This window comes from Anoplopoma fimbria, chromosome 17 (assembly GCF_027596085.1).
Source record: "Anoplopoma fimbria isolate UVic2021 breed Golden Eagle Sablefish chromosome 17, Afim_UVic_2022, whole genome shotgun sequence".
Lineage (NCBI taxonomy): Eukaryota > Metazoa > Chordata > Actinopteri > Perciformes > Anoplopomatidae > Anoplopoma > Anoplopoma fimbria.
Genome location: NC_072465.1, coordinates 7300510 through 7318901, shown reverse-complemented (window position 1 = coordinate 7318901; position 18392 = coordinate 7300510). Strand labels below are relative to the sequence as shown.

The 18392-nt window shown below is 42.2% G+C and overlaps 3 protein-coding genes across 4 annotated transcripts; 2 read left to right on the top strand and 1 right to left on the bottom strand.

Moving 5' to 3' along the window:
• Nucleotides 1-4568: 4568 nt before the first annotated feature.
• arl6ip5a (ADP-ribosylation factor-like 6 interacting protein 5a) lies at nt 4569-9327 on the bottom strand. Of its 2 annotated transcripts, XM_054616883.1 has the most exons (4): nt 9078-9327; nt 6062-6279; nt 5539-5731; nt 4569-5396 (listed from the first exon to the last, which is right to left on the bottom strand). In XM_054616883.1, exons 1-3 carry the CDS (start codon nt 9254-9256, stop codon nt 5556-5558), a joined length of 573 nt encoding a protein of 190 aa, XP_054472858.1. In that variant the 5' UTR covers nt 9257-9327; the 3' UTR covers nt 4569-5396; nt 5539-5555. The 2 variants fall into 2 exon arrangements, with proteins under 2 accessions (XP_054472858.1, XP_054472857.1); XM_054616882.1 differs by having other exon boundaries at nt 4569-5731.
• Nucleotides 9328-9415: 88 nt separating this feature from the next.
• Nucleotides 9416-15237, top strand: trnt1 (tRNA nucleotidyl transferase, CCA-adding, 1). The gene is made up of 8 exons (XM_054616769.1): nt 9416-9525; nt 9728-9857; nt 10868-11061; nt 11956-12094; nt 12351-12477; nt 12581-12774; nt 13928-14181; nt 14630-15237. The coding sequence occupies exons 2-8, from the start codon at nt 9728-9730 to the stop codon at nt 14873-14875; spliced, it is 1284 nt and encodes a 427-aa protein (XP_054472744.1). The 5' UTR covers nt 9416-9525; the 3' UTR covers nt 14876-15237.
• A 460-nt stretch (nt 15238-15697) lies between these two features.
• avpr2b.1 (arginine vasopressin receptor 2b, tandem duplicate, 1) lies at nt 15698-18175 on the top strand. The gene is made up of 2 exons (XM_054616770.1): nt 15698-16574; nt 17204-18175. Exons 1-2 carry the CDS (start codon nt 15710-15712, stop codon nt 17401-17403), a joined length of 1065 nt encoding a protein of 354 aa, XP_054472745.1. The 5' UTR covers nt 15698-15709; the 3' UTR covers nt 17404-18175.
• Nucleotides 18176-18392: the final 217 nt, after the last annotated feature.

The window sequence follows — 18392 nt, the reverse complement described above, 5'->3', positions numbered from 1 at the left end:
CTGATTTGACAGCCCAGGGTTAATTCATTCTAAACTCATAGTTAACCTGTCTCAACCCACATTCAGTTTGCCCCCCCCTTGTCTAACATGTTTCAATCTTGTGTGTTTGTTTCAGATCCTACATAGATGTCAACCAAATGGACCCACACATCAGTCACCAAATGCACTCTGAACTGGAGCCCGAGGAAAAGATTTACTGGCACGAAGAGTCAAAACCTGGAACTATAGTGTAGTTGCCTGTCCGTCAATGCACAGTATGAATTTTTTTCACCGTGACAAGTTGTCATTGTGCCTTAGACTGCACTTACCTGTTTTTCTTTACAAGAGGATCCAAAGAATGAAGGAACTTGGAATTGGGAGTCCTCTCGTTTTCTGTTCTCTTGAATGCAATAGCCAAACCCACACACAACAAAGGGATCGTCTTCATTACTGGATAGCGAGTGTTTGTGGTGATGGCACTTGTGCACTGACACTATACCAGGACCTGCTGTGGACCGTGTGGTACAGGCCGAAGGGATTGTGGACTAAAGATCTCCAGTGTTTCTCTGTAGAGACTTGGGCTTTACAAACCAAGGACTTGGACTGTCTCTGTGAGAGCAAAGTGAGCCACATGAACATCCACAAACACACACGTATTAACACTGTAACCATGAAGGATTGGACAAGACATTATCAAAAAATGAAGGATTAATCTCATTAAAAATGAGTCAGAAAGACGGCTACTTCCTGGAACACCCTGCAGTCACCACAACCTGTTTTATCATAGCATAGATTATAACTGCCACGGTGTACTCTTGATTGTCATTTACAAAGTATTCAGTCTATCTCACTGTCAGTACTTACAATACAATTGAGCCAAATACGTCACCGTTTGAGTATTACATGAAGACACAAACTTTGATATCACTGCCACATCCGCTCAGTCACTGCAGGAAGACAGAAATTCCCGTTTTATATTTTTTATTTTATTGTAACATGGTTATTTAATCCATGCTGGAAATCATGGACTGGTGCTACCAGTTTCTCTCATGAGAGTGAACCTGTATGTAAATGTTGGTATTGTAAATACACTGGTTCCGTCTTTTTTTAGAGCATTTTTATGTATTTGAAAAGCATGTAATATATAGTAAGCAACTGATGTTAAGCTGGTTCTTAGTAATTTGTAAAATTGCATTTGTTTGAATTAAAAAAAATCAGCATTTGAATCAGTTGTTCAGTTTTAGGGTCATATTTATTCTTGAGAAGAGTATACAGACTTTAAAGCCTTTAAATCTCGTCCTTCGGGGTGCAGGAAAACAGGATTTAAATCCAAATCCAGTAAATTGGGTAATTGAACGTCTGTTCAGCCACTTTAGTTAATGAAATGAGGTTTGAAGAAAGCCCAATTGTCACCACTTACAGAGGTAAATAACCAAATCACCTCAAGTCTCATTTACATTTAATTTCTCTGGAAAAACAGGCTTAGTCACACATTGTCTTAGAATGGCGATCTTGGTAAACTGGAACACTTAAAAAAACATTCTCCAATGCGGTGCATTCGAGGAGGCAGATTATAGTTGGAAAGAGAACTGGTACATTTTTTGTGCTGGTATGCCGATCTGCAATCAGTCGTGATGAGAGTTAATTATGAATAAATGATCAGCTTTTAGAGACGCTCTCCTGCTGCAGAGCTCTTTCGCTCTGCTGTATGTTCCCACCGCCTGCTGTGTTACCAGGCTGTTTTTTCTGTGTCATTCAGCCGTAAAACCGACCCAACCGGTCTTTAAAAGCTGGCACACCCATTATGGGCTATAACCTGTTCTTCTGTCCTCCCTGTGAATGACAAGCCAGTGGTTATAGCACCGAAATCCTCCCTGTAGGCATCCATGTTGTAAAAAGCCTGCTGTACACATGCATTACCCCCTTTACCCCCCCCCCTGTAGATTATCCTTTAACCCCTCACCTCCTTTCCCTCCCTTCCTTCCCTAGCCGGGACTCATTTTCCGCAGTAGTGTCCTGTCTCTCTGTGAAGGCCACAGTTGAGCGGCTTCACTTGCTCGCGGTGCCCCTCTTGTGTTTTTGCTTCTTGAGAGAGCTCAGGGGAGGTCTCAGACACTTCTTCCATTTTCTTGGCTTTTACCGGAGGCAGTTGGAGGGGGTGGGTGGGGTTGCTTTGTATCCAGCTGTCTCCCTCTGTCTCTGCTGCTTCACACCAGCTGCAGCCAGACATCAGGCCAGGCCGCTCCAGCTGACACTCGACTGCATAAACAATGGGCTCCTATGTACTTTCACCTCATCTAACACTCTACAGAACACAAAAATCACTAAATGTTGCCTTTTCAAATTAAATCAATTTTGCAAATCCTAAGAAGGAAAGGCAATTATACAGCTGCATGAGTTTAATCATTACCATTTTGAACAAACAGAGCAAAGCATATAGGGGGGGATCTATTGGCACAAATAGAATATAATACTAATAAGTATGTATTCTTAAGTATATAATCAAAATACGTAATAATAATCGTTGCGTTCTCGTTACCTTAGAAGGAGCCCTTTTATATCTATATACGATCGGGTCCTCGTCTTGGAGCCTGCTGCCTTGTTTCTACAGTAGCCCTGAAAGGACAAACCAAACACTGGCTCTAGAAAGGGCCCTTCACGTTTTCACTTTGGCCACTGTAGTTCTCTTACACGCTTTGCACATGGACAAATTTTACGGGTAGATGTATTGAAATGAGTATTGTTTTGGTGTTAGTATTAAAACTAAGGCATCGTATTGGAGCATGCAGGTGTCACCCATGTCAAACCCGCCATAGGGCTCAGCCAAGCTCAGATTGAAGTGACTTTAAATCGCGTTATGCCGTTGCTTCTCCAGGATCAGCACACTTACCTTGATCCAAGGGAGTGATGGCTCCGACAAGTTATGAAGGGGGAATAGTTGGATTAGCTGAGCAGTCACATGGGCTAATACAGATGACCTTCTGTCGGGGAGGCAGGGAAAGCAGCGTTGGTGTCCGTCACGTGATGCCATGGGGCCCAAAAAGACTTCTCCGCATAGACTTAAATTGTGAAAGAGACATCTGGAACTCAACGGATAATTTTTTTTTTAGGGGAAAAAACACATGAATAGCCCTTGTATAATTGATTATGTCTTAAAAGTTCTTAAATGTACTAATCAGCCCCATCCAGAGTTATTTTCCTTCCTCTGTTAATGTGAATGAGCCTGAGAACGAGGCTGGACCGAGGTCTGGGAGGCGGGGTTAAAGGTCATGTTAGTGTACAATGCTCTATGAGTCCATGAATGCAGGAGATAACTGAAAGATCTCTGAAGTGTGCTTCATGTGCCAAAGAGCAACTTAAAAAGGTAAAGCACGGGGCTCCGCCTCCGACGCTGTATCTATTTCTCCTTCTACACGCCTGGCATGGGACGGTCGAAGAGCTAACATAAGGAAGACCGCAAAGGTCACAGCCTGTCATCGTTAACGTGTCACATGATCAGCTGTAGTGTCGGCCCAAGCAGCCACATCTGCTAACTGACAGCCCAAAGCCTCTCAGGCAAGCTGAAGAATGAAGGATGTCAACCTGGAAGGGGCTCAACCCAGAGGCGCCACGCCAGGCATGGTGCATCATCAACAACATGAAGTATTAAATAAAACTAGATGACTCCCTGTACCCACACCTTGTTTTTTTGTGGTGGAAAATAAACAGATGTTGCAAGTCCAGAGCACACACACACACAGCACTGTTACTTAGCAGCTAGTGCAGAAGCAATACACAGATTTGGGGCGGCTGCGGCTGTGGCGCATGAGGTAGAGCGCTTGTCCCGTAACCACAAGGTTGGTGGTTCAAACCCCTCTACCGGCAACATGCCGAGGTGTCCTTGAGCAAGACACCTAACCCCAAGTTGCTCCCCGGGCGCTTCATTTGCAGCCCACTGCTCCTCCGGGATGGGTTAAATGCAGAGAAATAATTTCCCCATTGTGGGACTAATAAAGGCTTAATTATTATTATTATTTGTTTTTGTGTTACCGATGGTTACCTACGGAAGCAATTATAGTCGTTTCGAAATGACAACTTGGTTAAGTGTTGTCTATTCGTGCAAAAACACCGAGAAAGGATAAGTGATGTTTCGCGTGTGTGTGTTTGTTTGTGACTTCCTCTCCTGGATTACACGTCTGTCGAGTAGAAATCACACACCTGTTGGGCGTGCGGCAGAACACACGTGTTGTTCGGATCTCAACAGCAGCTGCAGCTGAACAAGGGTCTCCACTGTGCCCTGTGGGACATGACTTTACTTGAGTTTATTGCCACCAGCGCTCTGGTTCACTCCTCCAAGTTGCAAAATATGGTTGGAGATGAGGCACCGCGGGAGAGGACATAAATCACTACTGTAGAACAGAAGGGGGAAAGCCTTGCAGCTCAAGTCAAAGTTAAACCAGAGGGCTACTGGAATACTGTTACGCCCGAGTGTGCAGAGGTCATCAGAAGATAAATACCAGGCATTCCTTATGGGGAAACGATGCTGCCTTAAAGTGTCATTTTGAAAGCAAAGGGTTAACGTGGACACATTGAAAAAAAACAGCCCTCTGAAGTGATTACTCTTTTTATTGCCCATCATTCTTATCGTCATGTTTCCCCCAATCAATACACGCTGCCACATAACCAAATAACAGCCCATTATGTTCCGCATGGATTCTCGTTATCTGCTGCCAATTTCAAATGGAATCCAATATATAAAAAATGAAAAAAAAAGCAGCTGGAAGTAGCTGACGCAGCACTAACTCAGGTTTTGAAGGTGAATGACTGCAGATGAATCCACTCTGTCACTGTGCAGCGCTCAGCTCTCTATAATCTACTGCAGCCCATTGATTAGCATTTGGGGTAAGTGGAGAGGAAAGCCAAGTTAGCCAATCCATCACCCAGGGGGGGCATTGTCAAGATTTAAGAGTCAAGAGGTGCAGGAGGAATACTGATGGCCCCGGGTTAAGACCTTGCAATCCTTTGAAGTCTTTCATTTAAAATATTGACACAGTGATCAGCGTTTGGAGTCACATGGACTTTTCATCTGTTTTTATTCTAATGCAAAGTTAAGTAAACTTGTCAATGCAATGAGAAGACATTATTCAAAAACTTCAACAGTCCAGACCTGGCAGTGATGCATGTTGACTGTGCACTTTTTAAAAAATTCTTTGTTACAAAGCAACACTTGCATTGCTTTCACAATCTCAGCGGGGGAGTAAACAGGCAGGACCTAGGCTGTTTCTGGGACTGATTAAACAGATTTCATACCGAGAAAGGAGCCTGCAGCTGTGTTTCACATGAACACTGACACATTGCATAGCGGAGATGTGAGATGCTGTCATCACCGCTTGAGAAAAAAGTGCCCCGACAAGTTCTGAGGAGGAGTGACAGATACCCTGAGGAAAAAGATAAAAGATTACGATCTTTCTTTTCAAACGCAAACACACACACGGTAAACACACTGTATATGACACAAACTTTAAGAGGTTTGGACTGAGACAAAAAGTCAAGATCTTTGGTGAAATGAAGAACACACACGAGTGCATGAAGTCCAATCACTCCTTCAGTTTTCCCTCCAGAAAGCTGTGGATCTTTTGAAAGTTCTCCTCTTGCTGACCCAGAGCCTCCAGCAAAATGCCCATGGGTGACCTCTTGAGTCCGGCTCCCTCTATCTTGTTCTCCAGTTTATTCTTCATGTTGCGGAGGCGAAAGGAAGCGTGTGCAAATATCACTGTAGAAGCAGATGAGAACAGAGAATGTGAGTGTTTTAAACGCTTGGCAAAAACAAACCTATAAACCTTTGTTCAAGTCAAACTAAATGAGCATCAGTCTTTGGAGATCTGAAAAATTTCAGTCCAAAACATGTTTTACTGATTTTGATTTTGTTGCCTACGGTTCATTTCACTTTAAATGCACTGATCATTATCCTCTAACTAGATATCTATTATGTCATAAAACATATTCATTTAACTTTTTTTTGCCAAAAGTTCAATGGCCGTAACAGGTGTATATTACATTTTCATGCTTAAAATTCTCTTCAACAGCATCATTCTGAACTCACAAGCCAGAGGTAAAGTGATGGCCGTCATAAACACCATGACGCTCCCCAGCATAGAGATCAACATGTAGCTGGCGACCATGACGGCGATCAAAAAGGCCGTGGGGTTGTTCCTCTTGAAGTTGCTGATCACAGCTCTGTTGTCTCCGGCCCACAGCGAAGCCAGGAAGACACCTGACACCACGGCCATGGCTGTGAACATCCCCAGAGGGTTCAGGAACCTGTGGGGCAGCAACACAGGACACACAGGAGCAGAGGGGTCAGTTTGAAACCGCTCTCATACAACTGGAGCGTAGAATAGTGTGTGTGTGTGTGTGTGTGTGTGTGTGTGTGTGTGTGTGTGTGTGTGTGTGTGTGTGTGTGTGTGTGTGTGTGTGTGTGTGTGTGTGTGTGTGTGTGTGTGTGTGTGTGTGTGTGTGTGTGTGTGTGTGTGGTCACTGGCTCCCCCAAGTGGTTAGACGTTGTTTGGACAACAACAAGACGCCTGTTAGTATGTGCTTCGATTCAAATAGGACAGGCCCACAGATGATTATTTGAGCATTTGTTTAGGCAAATATACCAAACAGTTTCTAGTTTCAACTTCTGAAATTTGAGGATTTGCTGCTTTTTTTTGTCATATGAGCTAAATATATTTGGGGTTTTGGACTAAGGGTCAAATAACATAAATAAATAAAAAAGGTGCCACTTTGGCTGTGGGATTTTTTTATAAATAAATGCTCACCATTTTCAAATATTTTGTAGTCCAAATGATTAATCCATGTATCATGAAAAATATTCTGCAAATTCATGGACAATGACAATGAAAATAGCCTTTGTTGTTCTTTTTTCCAAAACTGTGCATAAAATCACCCCTGCTGCAATAGTTTAGTTGGGACACAATAACTATTTTCACAAAAATGAAAATGAAAATGAACCATATATATAAAGCTGTATATGGACATAGATTTTATCACATCTACTGCCGTATTCTCCATGCCTGGATGGAAAAGCTTTGTGTGATAAATCCAGCCTTGGCATGACTAAGGTGATGTCATCAGGCCAAGTCCATGACCTCTGTGAGCGTGGCCTGTCTCTTTCAGTTCAACTTACTGAAGCTCTCTTTGAGTTGTTTGTCTTCATAAACACTGGGGATCGTGTATAACAGGTCTCACAAGCTGAAGAACACTCAAAGACAGTTCGCAGATATTCCTTTTAATTTTTTTTAGGCCAAACACAGCCTGCTACTGGCACTCGGTTTTATGTAGTTGGCATTATATTATTAAGTTTACAGAAACATTTTGTATTTAAAAGTTGCCTCATTAACACGTAAACATACACAAAACATTTTTGATAAGGATCCCTTAAATTCCCTTTTAAAGCATGGGGCCCATAATGATCAGTTTAAAAAAAACAAACTTGCCAATGCAGCCTGGTGACAAACTATGGCAATACTGTTCCTAAATGACCTCAAAAATATCTTTGCCTATTCTGTACTGTAATTTATTGTTGATTTATTTGCTGATATTAATATATCCTTGATAACCTTGTATCAGCCAATAGATCTGCCCTTATTAGTCAGGTCTACCTCAATGTAGTCCATTATAAATTGTATCTATTAGTGACACTGCATTAAACTATCTTCCTGAAGCCAAGTTGTATACCAAGCGAGGGACATGGATTGTGAAACAAAAATTTCCAATATAAGTCTTTTTACTGATTTGTCTAGAGGTCACTCTTATCATGAACAAAACCTACAGCTCTCTTTGTAAACAAAAAAAAAAGGTCAGCTTAGCTTTAGCTTTACCCACTAGTCCTGCTTTGAGAAACAAATCCTCACTGGAACTATGTTATGGTGAGCATGTTGGAAGATTTCATTTTCTTGGATGGTTTTGAAACCTATAATATGCAACAAAGTTGGGCAACTACTGTTCTTTCTTCATGTATTTTTAAGCCATATAACAAATACAAGTACTTTCTCTTCCTCCATTCTTATGACATACAGCAGGCGGCCTACCTGGTGTGTCCTTTTACATGTGACTTCATATTGATTATAGTCACAAGTTTGGTTCCTCTGCCTATCACACACACAATCAATGTGCTGACACAGCGGAAAAAGTAACAATAACCACATAAGGTTTCGTGAAACAAGTAAACTAATGTGTCAAAGTTCATCCTTGTTGGTTTGGTGACATGACTCAATATCTTATTGAGAAATGATCCAACCCTGGGTGATCTCCTAAATCGGGTACTGTTTTCTCACAACTGTGCTTTCCAACAGCTGACTAGACACACAGCTTATGATCATGGCAACAATATGTCATCATACAGATCAGTGGACAGACCATGACAGGGCATCGCTATTTTTAGTGAGCTGGGCTCTAGTTGGAATGAAGTGCCAGCTAAAGCCAAGATATTCCCTAGATGAGAGATTTAACCGTGTGTTCCCCGATCTGATTGAATCTACCTCGTTTCTACCTCATCAGATAGTAGTCTGGTTCAGTAAGCAGTCCGTGTCTGTGCTTGTACTTCAGGCCTGTGGAAATCTTGATTTTGGATCGTGTACTGTATGAGTCAGGGCTCAACATTGATTCATTTCCATGTGCTTCCACATCGGTACATCATATGAGCCTCATGCCATCATATATTAGCACTTTCATATTAATAATCAATGAAAAAGTCTCAATTTGTATTCCTACATGAGTGGCACAAACTGGATTAAAATTGTTGGCTTTGGTTCCCCTGTTGAGAAAGAAGAGAGTTCACCCTGACAGTACATAACAGTAACAGTGCATCATATTATAGTAGGAACAATATCTTTGCATTTATACGTATAGGGGCTTCTTTCGGTCTGTACCATCATCTTTAATCCCTTTAAGGTAGGCTACATCCAAGTTTACACTAACGGGGCAACAACAACAAAAGCAAATGGTGAAGAACAACTCAAACTACCTGAAAAGCTAACAACCATATAGCCGAAAATAACCAACCAAACGCCTGATAACCGCTGTATTAATACCATAAATGACCATATGTAACTTACCCTACAACGAGGAAAACAGCGACGGCCAGAGCCAAATAATTAGTTTGATAATAAAGCAGGTTGCTGACAACTCTGTTGTTCCATTTCACCAAATCTTTCCCATCGGGTTTAGCGAATCTCTCCGAGCCGGGGAAGAAGTCGTCCCATGGTCTGAGCGGTGTCAGCTCCACTTTAGCCATTTGCCTCCAGTTCCGTTTACTAATCTGACAGTACGGTACCCGCTTCACCGGCCGGAAAGTCCCCTAAAGCTGCAAACTGAAGTCTCGCGAGAAGCTGTTGACAGCGAGTTCTCTTAAATCCCGCCCAGTCAGCCTGATGAAACCTCGCGCTATTGGTCAGTTAACGGCACGGTATCGAAACACTTCCTGCCAAGCTTCACAGCGGAACGAGCACAGAGAGATATCATGAAGCGATAGTCTGGTCATAGCAACTTATTTTTAAATTGCAGGTCAGTTGTGTTTAGTGCGTTTACATTGCCACGTGGATGACGCTCGTGTGTAACAAACACAGCTTGAACACTGTGACAAGTGCACGCGGACCGCTCACGTTCGCCAGCGTGACTGGCAATGACATACTACATGACATGTAGTTAAGCTGGCTCACTCGATGAAAGCTAATCTAATACAATGCTTTTTGTTTGTTTTGTATAGATGTGGAGCAGAACATTGAGTCCTCGTGTGATTGGTCGAACATCTTTGTGTTGGAGGAGTCTCTTCACTATGAAGCTGAAGACCAGTGAGTTCCAGTGTCTGTTCTCTGATGGACTGAATGGACTGGCAGGTGAGAGGCAGCAATGACAAGACACCTCACAGCTGAGGTATCTTACACCTCTGCTCTTCTTGACTTATTGTCTAACTTACAGACGTGGCAGTAAAGGTAGTTTGCCAATGTGTTGGTTTTAACAAGACTTGCAGTACATGTAAGAGAGCAGTAGATGTTTGGGATTTTTCAGAAACACTGTCACTGTATCAGTTTGTCCACCAGAGTGCACTGACACGTTTATTTTTCTACTACAAATCTTGGTCAAAGTGCTTTAAAGAACTGATTTTAAAGGATTCTCATCAAATATATTTGTGTATGTATGATATAAATACCGATTTTTAAAACTCTTGAATATCTTAAATATCAATATCAGTGTCTGCCTCAAAAGTCCAGAAATTGCCAGACTATATGAAATCCAAATCTTAAAGCATGTCTTAAAGGCTATTTAATCCCAATACATGATTTTAAGATTGGGGTTCTAGGCCAGAGACAAATTAAAAGTGAACAGTCAATATTGATACAGAAGAGGCCAAAATATTCTGACATTTAGTCCCTAGTATGGGTCAAACGCCAACAAATGCTTGATCCTAGATTTCCCATAATGCAACCAATATTATATTCGTTTTTTCCACTTTGGAACAGGCTCTATACATTTTTTTTTAAGGCCAGCCATGATAATCCGTCTGAACAGGCCCACACAGGCTGTTTGCATAGATGATTTTGTGAAGGCTAAAACTAATTTCCAGAATTGAACCGGAGGAGGTAATAATCTCATTGTTCGAGTGAAACGTCAAAAAGGCTTGTTAGCTAATTGTCAAAGTGAGAACTGCATTTAGAATATAAAAGAGAAAAAATAATAATTAAACATTTTTATACTGATTGGTGACTATTGATTTATTTTGGAAAGTTTCTTCTCCAGCTCTGCCCCTCCAGGTTTGATTAAACCAGTGAGATTGTTTGGGCCTCCAGACACACTTCCTCTGAAAAGCTACCCAACTCCTGTAAGTGTGTGTGTTTGTTCTCTCCAGAGGTGTTTGCGAAGCACCAGCATGAGCTGAGGATAGCTGGAGGTGCTGTACGAGACCTGCTGTCTGGTAAACGGCCTGAAGACGTGGACTTTGCCACCACAGCCACTCCAGAGAAGATGAAGCAGATGTTCCAAAAAGCCGGCATCAGGATGATCAACAACAAAGGAGAGCAGCATGGGACCATTACAGCAAGAGTAAGAGGCTGGCCTGTCTGAGCAGGCAGGATGTAACTGTATCCTACGTTCACTTTTGTACCATTGTTTGGAAAGCTGCTGCGAAGACTACTTAAACTATCTGTGAGCCGAGATCCTTTACGTTTGCAGAAGAATCAATGATTTCAGTTTACAGAGATAGATATACTAATTTAAGTTAATTGGCTACTTCTTTTTAAAAATTAATGATGTTCATATTTTCAAGCCTAGAATAAAGGCAGCAATTAAAAAATGATAACAAAACATAAAAAATTGATGTATAGATAAATAAATAAAATGTGACCACATAAATCACATTCATTCTAATGCATGCAATTCAAAGTATACACATATGAACATATACACACACAAAATGGGATTGTACAGAAAGACTGCAGCGGTGATACAAGATCATTGTTGTTCGACCAGGCAGTTGCATCATGGGAGGGTAAAGTACTAAATGGGTCATTTTCTTCTTCCACATGCTGTCTGATCAATCAAATAAGCAGCTCTTACATCTTGATTTGAAGATGTTAGTGGATCAGCCATCCTGATGGATTGTGGGAGAAAACTTGCATTACATTATAAAATGTACTTAGCAACCCTGACGCAGGAAGCTCTAATTCCTGAATTATGTAAATAAGTTGAATCTATGAGCAGATGTTGTGTACTGGAGCATATGGCTCCATAATGTTGGATAATTATAAAAATTGCCTACAATGATTTAATAGCATTAAGTAGTTTACAGATTGTGACACTGTTATTTATTTCTGACATACTGCATTACCTACAAGTGAGAGTTGTTTGAGGGACTATGTTCATGTCGCTAAGGGCATTATTGGAGTCTTTGCCGTGCCTCAAGCCATCTGTGCTTTGCCTGCTGGTCTTCTTTCATAGCTACACAATGAGAACTTCGAGGTGACCACGTTGCGCGTGGATGTTCAGACGGATGGACGTCATGCGGAGGTGGAGTTCACCACTGATTGGCAGAAAGACGCTGAGCGGAGAGACCTCACCATCAATTCCATGTTTCTAGGTATTGGTGTGTTTGTGCTCAGAGATGCCCAGCATGTGGTATCAGTTTATGCTTTTAGATGCTTGTTTAAGAAAGGATGCACTTATGACTTTTGGTGACTAGTAGTTCTCTTGAATACCTATGTTGAATACACTTATTGTAAGTCGCTTTGGATAAAAGCGTCTGCTAAATGACTGTAATGTAAATGTAAGTAGCATGCAGTTCAAGAAACATTGCTACTTATTCATTACATTTCTGTTTTCTTGACCTTTTCTAGGGCTTGATGGCACATTATATGACTATTTCAAAGGATACGAAGACCTGCAGAATCGTAAAGTTCGGTTTGTCGGCAGCGCTGAACAAAGAATCCAAGAGGACTACTTGAGAATACTGCGCTATTTCAGGTGGGCTTATTTCAAATTCAACTTAGTTGAAAGAAGAAAACCATTGTTTATGTTTGTCTGACCTAAAAGCGCTTGAGCCTGAACCGTTTCAAATCACTTCAAGGTTCTACGGCAGGGTGGCGATGGAGCCTGACTGTCACGAGGCTCAGACGCTGGCCGCCATTAGGGAGAACGGTCGTGGACTTGCAGCCATATCAGGAGAACGGATTTGGGTCGAACTAAAGAAGATGGTTGTTGGTAACCACGCTGCTCATCTGCTGGAGCTGATGTACAGTCTGGAACTGGCCCAGTACATAGGTGAGAGAGGGGGCAGGGAATGAAAAGTATTTTTTCCAGGAATTTGAGGAGAAAAGAGGAAGCTTAAAATGGGACATGCCATAACAATTAAACAGATTTGAGCTGGTGACATTAGCTTTACATGGTCAGCCCCTTTAAAAACAACAAATGGGAATATTCCAAATATGAAGCTGGAGCCAGCATAAATTAGTAGGTGTAATACGTATGATGCATTTACTAAACATTTTTAGTTGGGTATTCAAATTTAAGGGGACATTTTTGTTTATTTATGGAGTCTCTAGTACTGATGAGACCCTCATTCACTTGTTGTTTGGAACATATTTTCCCTTTTGTCCTGGCTCATATTCCTTTTGACAATTCCCTGAGAGAACATGCACCGTGCCATTAGGACATTTGGTCCAATCTCAATGTCCACACTCACAGACTCGCGGACTTTGGGGAGTGTTCCTGCTAAATCCGCGAGGACTCAGGGCTGTCCCACTGTCAATTTGTCAAGTGCATGAGGGCTCTCTATCAGACATTTTGAGCCCTCTATGCACACTTTCCATGAGTCAGCATTTCTGCAGTTAGTGTTGTGGTGTTACACAAAAAAACCTGGTTAAAAAATAAGGACTGGCACATGGGTTTTAAGCATGGTATATATATATATATCTGAAAAATGCTAGCATTGGCTTTGTTACACACCAAGTTTATTCATCAACAATTACTATTCATCTTTGCTTAATGATGTTATTTAGCCAAAAACAATTGATTGGCAATTGACACTCAAGCACTTACCAAATATAAATTAAATCCCAGAGGGTTCACGGCTCAGGGTCTTGAGGGGACATTGGGCTATTGTTTGCAAGTACACAGGCATCAGTAAGTGGGATCAGTAATGTCAACGCTCAACAATTCTCGAGAGTCTGACAATTTGGAGCTGTTTCTAAACGAGGAAAGTTTTAATTACTACCCGGAAGATGGAGTGGATTCAATGCCTCTTGACTTCTGTGTTACGGTGAACTCTGGTATAAGTCAGCACTAGACAGAGAGGATCATGATTATTGAACTCCTCTCAGGCTATTTAGTAACTGCAGAAGACTTCTACCAGGAAACCAATACATGTTATCATTTATAAAATCTGCTCATCCTTCCCATCCCCGCTCCTCCTCAGGTTTACCTCCAGATGGCAACGTTGAGGAGATGAAGCGAGTGTGGCAGAACACCAAAGACCACTCTCCCAAGCCCATGACCATCCTGGCTGCTCTCTTCCGCCGCCCGGAGGAGGTGGAAAAGATGGACATCAGGCTGAAGGTGTCCAGGGAGGAGAAGACTCTGGCTCTGTTCCTGGTCAAATACAGACGGGAGCTCCGCAAGAACGACGACGAGCCGGACAGCCTCACACCCTTCACTGACTTTATCTTTGACGTAGGTTTCAGCCTCCTCCAGTTGTCAGATGGCAATAGTTCTTGTGTTTTTACACACACTTAATCACACTTGTTTTGTTATTATAGGAAAAAATGGGTCCTACATGCATGCACGCTGTTCATGAACACAAGGGATAGGTGTCTGTATTTATGGTTTATTTCCCCTGTGCTCTTAGTACTAACCAATCAGATTTAGGAATGATTTGATCAAAGGGTGACGACAGTTAGTGGTATTTTCTGAATAGGTTGTCAGCCGCTGTCAATCGAATCTGAGCAGAAACACAGTGTTGATGAAGCAGATCAGCTGAGTGTTTAAATGTTCAAATCTAAATCAGTTATACCTTAATTTCTGTTTTTTAATTGTTGCGTATCAAGTTATAATTATTTTTTTGTAATGGGAAATTCTTAATCTGGTTCTTTTAATTCACACACATGCTGTATCTTTTCAGAGTCGGGAGCTGGACACCCAGAGCAAAGTGTGTGAGCTGCTGAAGTATCAAGGCGAGGAGAAGATGCTGGCAGAGCTCAGCAGGTGGTCCGTCCCCCGCTTCCCCGTCAGCGGTCACGATCTGAGGAGGCTGGGGGTCACGTCGGGCAAGGAAATAGGCACCACCTTACAGGAGCTCCGTGACATCTGGAAGAAGAGTCGTTACCAGATGGACAAAGATGAGCTCCTCAGTCACGTAAAGCCTTAAATGAGGAGGTAATTGTGCCGCTCACAGGTATTGATGTATTGATCGAGCAGATTGCTGCATTTCTTTGTGAAAGGACAATGTAAGAGCTGGGAAATGTGCAGCCGCTGATGAATGCAATTTATTTTTAAATAACCCCAGAGCCACTTTTGTTCTCCTTTATACAATATACTCTCAGCAACACAGCTGACACCATATGAGAAAATGTGTACCTTTCATTTCACTAAATGTGTTATTACAGAGCTTTATGCAAATCCTTTGGATAAGCAGCTGTTATGCTCAGAAACTATAGGAAATATTGATGGTAGAAACCATGTTGAAAAGCAGAAGTTTGGTTTTGATTGTTTCGGTTTTCTTCTCAGTTTAACTGCATTTGTGTATTATTTCTTTGCTATGTGTTCTGTAAAGAAAATGTCTATTTAAAAAGGTTCTACTTTTTATTGAAAAGACTGACTTTTTTTTTGTATACGTGCATGAACTGCAGAATCCAAAGTTGTATGTTTGAATCTTCTCCACCTCTATGTGTTTGGCACTATGATAAATGTTTTCTGTAGGGGGAGGTTGCTCCTCCTTCCTGCAGAGATGAGGAGATATAAAGCCCTCTGCTGTCCTTTACCAACACTACAGTTTCTGCCTGGAGTCTCTCAACACCTGTTGCTTACTGGACACACACACACCCACTAAACTCCCACGACAATGTTTTCTAGGAATAACCTTTTGCAGAAAATGTTAAGTGTAATTCCAGGCTGCCTGCTAGCATTTTGTATGCTCCACTTCCGCTGGATTTGACTAGAATATAACTGTTTTCAACTCCCTACTGTATTTCGGGGTGAAATCATGGCTTGGGTAACTGTCAACGTCAGTAACATCACTTTGGGGAGTGCACTACCCGGGGATGAGCCGCGAGATGAGCGCTTGGCTCAAGTGGAAATAGCTCTTCTGTCCATCATCTTCATCACCGCGGGGATCCTTAACTTCGTGCTCTTGTTGGTGCTGTGGAAGCGGAGGAAGCAGCTCTCCCGCATGCGCGTCTTCGTCTTCCAGCTGTGCGTCGCCGATCTGGTGGTCACATTCTTCCAAGTTTGTCCACAACTCATGTGGGACATCACCGACCGATTCGTCGGGCCGGACGTATTGTGTCGCCTGGTGAAGTACCTGCAGGTGGTAGGGATGTTTGCTTCCAGTTACATGATAGTAGTGATGACTGTGGACCGATATCAAGCCATTTGCAACCCCATGGTGACGTTCCAGAGGCGCAGGGCTCGCTGGAACGGCCCGGTGTGCGCCGCCTGGTGCGTCTCCTTCATCGGCAGCCTGCCGCAGATCTTTATCTTCTCCCGGGTCGAGGTCGCTCCCGGTGTGTACGACTGCTGGGCACAGTTCATCAAGCCGTGGGGACCGAGAGCCTACGTGACCTGGACGACTCTGGTGATCTTCGTCCTGCCCGTTCTCATGGTGATCGTGTGCCAGGTGCGCATCTGCCGCACCGTGCACATTAACCTCCACATGAAGACGCACCAGGTAGCGGAGGCAGCTGGTCAGCCGCTGTCCTCGAGGGCCAGCAGCGTGGCAGGGGTGTCCAAGGCGAGGGTGAAGACGGTGAAGATGACCGTGGTCATCGTGCTCGCATACATCATCTGCTGGACGCCGTTCTTCACCGTGCAGCTCTGGTCCGTCTGGGACGTTGAGGCTCCCACTCAGAGTAAGATGACAGAGTTTATGGATCTCAGTGACACGTTCTTATTTGGAACATATTTGTTTTGCTTTTTTTAAACCGGAAACATTCTGAGATGACAATGGAGGGCATGCCAAATCTGATTGTGATATCTGCACAACATCAGCTGTGCTGATTAAACACTTTTTGTGTTTATATCCTTGGTAACTGAATGGCAATGCTGCAAAAATAATTATAGGTTTGATTAGGAATCCGGATTCCCTGTGATTGAGTTTAGGTAAAGTAACAACTTCCTTTTAAAAAAGAAACGAATAAAAATTCGACAATATACATATTTATTTAATAAGAATAACAGTAATAATACTATTCATACTACTAATAACTTAACATTATGATTATTAATAATATAGTATTCATAATAATATTATACCGGGAAGTGTATCGTTTCCACATGAACGCACACTTTGATATAGTACAGTACATTAGTAGAAATGTCTCATAATTACCCAACGTTAAAAAAATTGGGTAGTTTATTTTTATGATGTCTCAAAGTTAGAAAATATCAAAAATTGTTCCTCTTAAGTAAAACAGATCAGAATGTAAGAATTAAAGGCACAGCTGATATTTTTTCTCACTCGCTCCTCTGTTGTTACCAGCTGTGACCTTCACCATCTTGATGCTGCTGGCCAGTCTGAACAGCTGTGTGAACCCCTGCATCTACCTGATGTTCAGTGGGAAGCTGCCCAGGACGCTCGTGGCCCTGATGCGTGTGGGTCGGAAGGAGTCCATCCAGGAGGATGCCACCATGGTCAGCTCCCTCTACATCAGCCTCAAGAGTCTGTCAGACTGTAGATAAAGGTACTGAGGCCTCGGACGATTATCTCCCCTAAAACCAGCCTATGGAACACCTGTAAAGATGGACGACGCATCTCCACGTCCTCCCACTGTGCAAAAATGAAGCCAATGTATCTTGGATACCGAAGCTGCCTTCTTGCGTTTTTTGACGTCATTTGGAGTCAGAGTCTGCACAGTTACCGCAATATAAGTGTCACGCAAAAACACAGGCTCGTCCAAACACAGCTTATAGCATATTCTATTTTACAAACCTGTGATTTGTGTTATCCTCATGTCTGCCGACACTGATGTGAACACAAACAACTATCTGACAGCGCCGGTTTCAGTGGAAATGTTGCTAAGGTAGCTGGCAACACGATCAGTGACTGTATGAAGATAAAGTCATAAGATCTATATATATGCAGTCTATGGTTGTTTAAGTTACATTTCTCAACAGTCCTACTAAATGTACAATTTCCAATATCTGGGCGGGCTGCAGCTAGCCACCAGGAGTTATCGAGACACTTTAGCGTCACTTTTGGGAAGCTGTTATATTGCTCATCTTTATTTACAGTCTATGGTTGAACATGGGTTAAAAAAAATGGGAAATACTGTATTGATATCTTACCTTAAGCGTGAGGACAAACATCACAGCAGAACTACAAGTCCCTGTAGTAACGGTATATTAAAATGAGACTACATTGTGGAAATTATCAATCAATGGCTTTCATGTGGAAACTCACAATGAGTCCTTACAATGGATATTACAGAGAAGCATTGGGTATGAAACAGTTGCTATGGAGTCACTGTTACATAGTAAATACTCTTTTAAATATCAAAGGATTTTTAAAGATTTTTTTTTTTTTAGCCATGTTGAAAAAATATTGACTATGGCTAAAAGGATGGCGGTCTGTCAGTTGGTTGGTCAACCCCTTTAGTCCAGCATGAAATATTTCAACAGCTACTGTATGGATTGCTATGAACTTTTGTACAGACACTTAAGTTCCCAAG